Genomic DNA, 4,654 nt, shown 5'->3' with positions numbered 1-4,654 from the left:
CTCTCCCACGGTGTGTATTGATGTAGAGGCGTCGGAATGAGCGGAGCCTAGGAGAACAAGAGATGAGCGTAGCCTCCGTCGGGACCGTGGTGTGTGCCCGGTCGGCAGGAGAGAGAGCTCCTCAGGATAGACTGCGGTTTGTTGCCGAGCCCGGGTATGTGCCCAATAAAATAAGGCCGTTCATGCAGTGAGGCGTTTGTGCGCCAGGAAAATCATGTGCTCCATCTTTCATCTTGTTTGTGCGAGTGAGAGAGAGAGAGAGAGCTGGTTCGATGTTTGTCCCAACAGTTGCTTCCTGGCTACTATTATGGATGAAATCAAGACCTCAGTTGCATCCTGGCTACTATTTATATTGTGATACATTTATAAACGAAAATGGTTAATAATGTATCTAAACTTTGTTAAAAGATATAGCTTATGAGATAACAGCTGGGTGTATATGACGACATAGAATTTCAAGTATACTACAATTACTATCTAGGATATAAATGCAAGGAACTACCTTGGGGTTCTGTCTTAGAATATTCCATGGTACCTAAAAATAAAGACAAACAATCAAAAAATTACACAACATATACATAAAATATGTATTTACAAAATTATAGAAGTCCCTTGCTTCTCCCTAATTTTAAAAAATGCAACGTATATCTGACATTAATCTCAAAATGTAAAAGGTATCACTATAATTCGATGCCCGTTCATCGGTACTATGTTTAATTGTGTAGATCAATCAACAACATAATTATAAATGGTTCCATTTTTTGTAATAGATCAAAGGAAATAATTTGAAAATCATCAAATAAGTAGTCCAATGGTAATTTGCAGTAAATATCATTGGAACAACACAAGAAATACACGAGACAAGCAAATCATCTTAAGACGGAGTGTGAGATGAAATATTTGGTTGAGACCAAACTTTTCTCGAGTTTGGAACTTGAGTGTATTCCTTTGAGAATACTTGTTCATCAGTCTACATTTTTTCCAAAAGATTGTTGAAAAGTTCAACATAGATAAGTCATATCCATCAATGTACTATGGTGTGTGGGATCTCTTGAATAATACAGATAAATAACCATTTGTTCCTAATGACGGCGATGAATATATATTGACACCCATGTATCAAGTGCAATTGATGCACTATGTATCTAGAGAACTGCACCATGCCTGGTATATAATGTGGAGTAAATTTATCGACTAGCTACAATATACATGGATAAGGAAAGGACAGTGGATTGGTGTGAAGAATGTTTTTGATATCTTATCAACACCACAACCTTGGTTTCTATTATGAGAAAAAAAATATAATATATGACCATCCTTGGACATCACGATATGGGGCATATATCATATCCCCTTGATTTTAGATCACGGACTGGTTTTGTCTTCTTAAATAGTTGTACTACCTTTTCTTGAAAGTCAAGAAGACAAACTTTAATGATTGCATCCACTAATCATTCTGGAATCGTTGATTTGTATGAAACATCGTGTGAATGTGAGCGGCTTCACATAATGATGAACTTTGTTGAAATTTCAAGTGGGATTGATTGGTAGGAATCACCTACCTTATCTATATAGATAATGTTGTTTGTATTACGCAGATGCAGACATGTTATAAAGAGCAACATTACAATGTGTATTGCTTTGAAATTATTTAGCTTGGAGAGTTGCAAAAAAAATATGAAAAGCTAAATATTTTGCAAATGAAGCCGTGTGATGATCTCAATGAGTTGTTCACTAAGTCTTTACCAAATTCTTTGTTCCAGAAACATGTTAACAGAATTGGTACAAGATGACTTTGTTATTTGCAAGGTCCATCGGAGTGCACTCCTGAACTATGACCTATTCAACATCCTCAAATCTTTGATATTGCACTCTTTTCCATTATGAGTATTTTTCCTACATGGTTTCTCATAGAAGATTTTTAATAAGGCAGTAATAATACAAATATTGTAATGTGTCATTTTCTCCTTACTTTCCCAATGTGTTTTTGGAAGAAGTTTTTGGTGGCATATTATGTATATCTCCTCATTATTTTCCAACAGGGTTTTTGGAGGAGCATTTTTTTAAATGATAATTCTATATAGTAAAAATGGAGATTAGGGGAGTGTTAGAAATTAGTTATATTAAATTAAGTGGATAATCTCCTCTCTTTTTTGTAACTAACGTGTGGTTAGTATGTGTGAACTGTCACGTCCCTCTCTCCAAACTATTGTAAGGAACATGTCGTTCCAGATGCATCCCCTCAGGGGATATAAATCAGGGGATATAAATTGTAACTACATGCAGAGACCATCTTTGGTAGGCAGACTTGAATGGCAAGTAGAAGCGCATACGTACTATTAGGACTATGATTTTCCATGAGCATTACCGAAAACTTTTCTCAGCTATGTTAGCACAGTGCCAATCTATACACGGTAGTATTAGAATTATTTTAATCAGCCAAGCTTCATTCTAATCAATGAGTTTGACTCCATGATAAAGTATGCTATCTTGTACATATTGAATAGCACACATGTACCAGCTGCCTCCTTTTTTTAGTGGCTTAATTACAGCATCTTCTTCCTCCCGATGACAGGCATCGGTATCACCTTCCCCTTGGCTTCCAAAGATCCAGATCCAAGTAGTTAGCCATCTCCAATCTCATGTGAAAAAATCTTAGTGGGGAGAGAGCCAGAGACGTGCATGGTGGAGGCGGTGGTCAGGAGCATCATGACGGTGGAGGTGAGAGGGCGGAAGGTTGTGGCGCTGTTGGTCGGCCCTGCATGTAGTCAAGGAGCCAAAATCATCGACCAAAACATGGGCCACACCGCCAAGCTCTTCGTCGAAGATGACACCTACGTCAGCAACCACGTCGCCGGGACCATCTTGCCGTGGTCGTGGTCATGCCCGCCGAGGATGCCAAGACTGACGACGGTGGGGTCCTAGATCATGCACCTGAGGTGACTCCATGTCGACGGGGAAGAGGTGCCGCCTGGAGATCGGTCGAGGTGCATGCCCCGGGATGCATATTCTCCGACCGCACAGGTACTTTGAATATATGCTTTATTGAAAGTAGCGGATTGCAAACTATATATGAGTAACTTTATTTCTAGAATTTGTGAAGCCTTCACATCTCAATTTGTATTCATAGCACAGTACTCTCAAAAAAGTATTTTCCGAACAACGTTCACTCTCATAAAAGGCTCTAGAAACTATTATTCAAGTGTTATTCAAACATAAAATTGAAAATACAACACTATATGACTTAAGGATCAACCTATAGACAATGGAGTAGGATTCTTCTCATTCTTTTCTTTACATTTCTCTATTTTTACTTTTCAGTCGGCGGTCAAGAGCATAACGCCACCGAAGATGAACTGCATCAAGGAATCATCCTTGTCCAGGTCGACTCTTGTGTACCAGTCGTCATATGAGGGGGGCTGCATCCATGAATTATCCTCTTCCGCAAGGGCTGCGGTGTACCAAGGGTTGCCATAGTTGTCCTCATCCGCGCTGGCGCCGGCGTACATAGGCTGCATCCCTTCTTTGTCTTTGTTGGCGCCACCGGTGAGGAACTCCATATTTTCCATGCTCGTGCTACCACCATCAGTGAGGAACGGCTTCTTTCCCTTGCGCGCGTGAACACCATCGAACTCAGACTCGACCTGTATGTGATCCTTGTCTGTGTCGACGCCACAGAGCACGGACTGCATCAGATCCTTGCCAACGTAGGCAAGATCGGACTCGACCCGTATGGGATCGTTGTCTGTGCTGTTCTTTTTGAAGACTCGACACAATGCATAGGTGTCCTGAACAGATCAACCATTAGGGTGTATGAGAGTTGTGGATCTCGGATACAACATAATCAAGAAAAGAAAGAAATGGAGATACACTTGAATGTGGTGGTTGCGTTGGCCCTGAAGACGATACTCATGCATGACCCAATCGGTGCGTGTGCCACCAGGCGCATGGCCGGTGTGAAACACAAGCGTCTTCTTCATGCCGACGATGACACCGTTGTGCATGACGGGACGATCCTTCCCGGTGGACTTCCAGAAGCCGGTGAGCGTTGCCCGCTTCATGCGATGCCCATTGGGGTACTTTCGGGCCCTGACCGTGAACAAGTACCACTCCACTTTGGCTCCGGTGTCATGTGTGTTGGGCGAGAAGGATTTGCCTGCACATGGTTGATCATCAAGTCAATACGTATATTGGCCCGGGCCGTGTCTGCACATACATGTAGGTGTGTGCGTAATACTACCTGGCAGCTCCCAGGGCTCGTGCTGATACACGTGGACCTCAGGGATGAAGGGGTGGTGGTCGTGGAGGCCATAGACCTTGCGGTAGAGGTAATGGATCACGAGCTCCTGGTCGGTAGGGTGGAAGCGAAAGCCGGGCTGGAGGAGGAGATCCAACGGCTGCACCGGTGCAATATCCGACATGGCTTTGTTGCTTTGTGTGTTTTTCCTATAAAGAAAGGATATCAGGTCAACGACGGAGGAGGATTTGATTGAGAAATGGTGAAGGAGAGGCCGCAGAGTAGAATTACCCTCCGGTAAAAGTGAAAGTGAAAAGTCTTTAACTAAATTCGCTCTCACACAGCTATTGGATTCTAGGTCTTTAATGTCCTGTTGTCTTCTCTGAGGGGCATAGCAGATAGAATTAGATCCTTGGG

The 4,654-nt window shown here is 42.2% G+C and overlaps 1 protein-coding gene across 1 annotated transcript; it reads right to left on the bottom strand.

Moving 5' to 3' along the window:
* Positions 1–3,317: 3,317 nt before the first annotated feature.
* LOC119344939 (NAC domain-containing protein 100-like) lies at positions 3,318–4,421 on the bottom strand. Its single transcript, XM_037615219.1, has 3 exons — positions 4,241–4,421; positions 3,873–4,156; positions 3,318–3,788 (listed from the first exon to the last, which is right to left on the bottom strand). The coding sequence occupies exons 1-3, from the start codon at positions 4,419–4,421 to the stop codon at positions 3,318–3,320; spliced, it is 936 nt and encodes a 311-aa protein (XP_037471116.1).
* Between the last annotated feature and the right edge of the window lie 233 nt (positions 4,422–4,654).

The sequence above is a fragment of the Triticum dicoccoides genome, unplaced genomic scaffold (genome assembly GCF_002162155.2).
Source record: "Triticum dicoccoides isolate Atlit2015 ecotype Zavitan unplaced genomic scaffold, WEW_v2.0 scaffold194273, whole genome shotgun sequence".
NCBI classification, from domain to species: domain Eukaryota; kingdom Viridiplantae; phylum Streptophyta; class Magnoliopsida; order Poales; family Poaceae; genus Triticum; species Triticum dicoccoides.
Note: the sequence above shows the minus strand (reverse complement) of the source record. Positions and strands in the feature narration are given on the sequence as shown.

Excerpts from the sequence above, each read along its gene's own strand:
- LOC119344939 (XM_037615219.1), bottom strand. The coding sequence starts at position 4,421 with ATGTCGGATATTGCACCGGTGCAGCCGTTGGATCTCCTCCTCCAGCCC. Across the intron at positions 4,157-4,240 it reads CGAGCCCTGGGAGCTGCCAG|GCAAATCCTTCTCGCCCAAC; the intron begins GTAGTATTACGC and ends AACCATGTGCAG. Across the intron at positions 3,789-3,872 it reads AACGCAACCACCACATTCAA|GACACCTATGCATTGTGTCG; the intron begins GTGTATCTCCAT and ends TGATCTGTTCAG.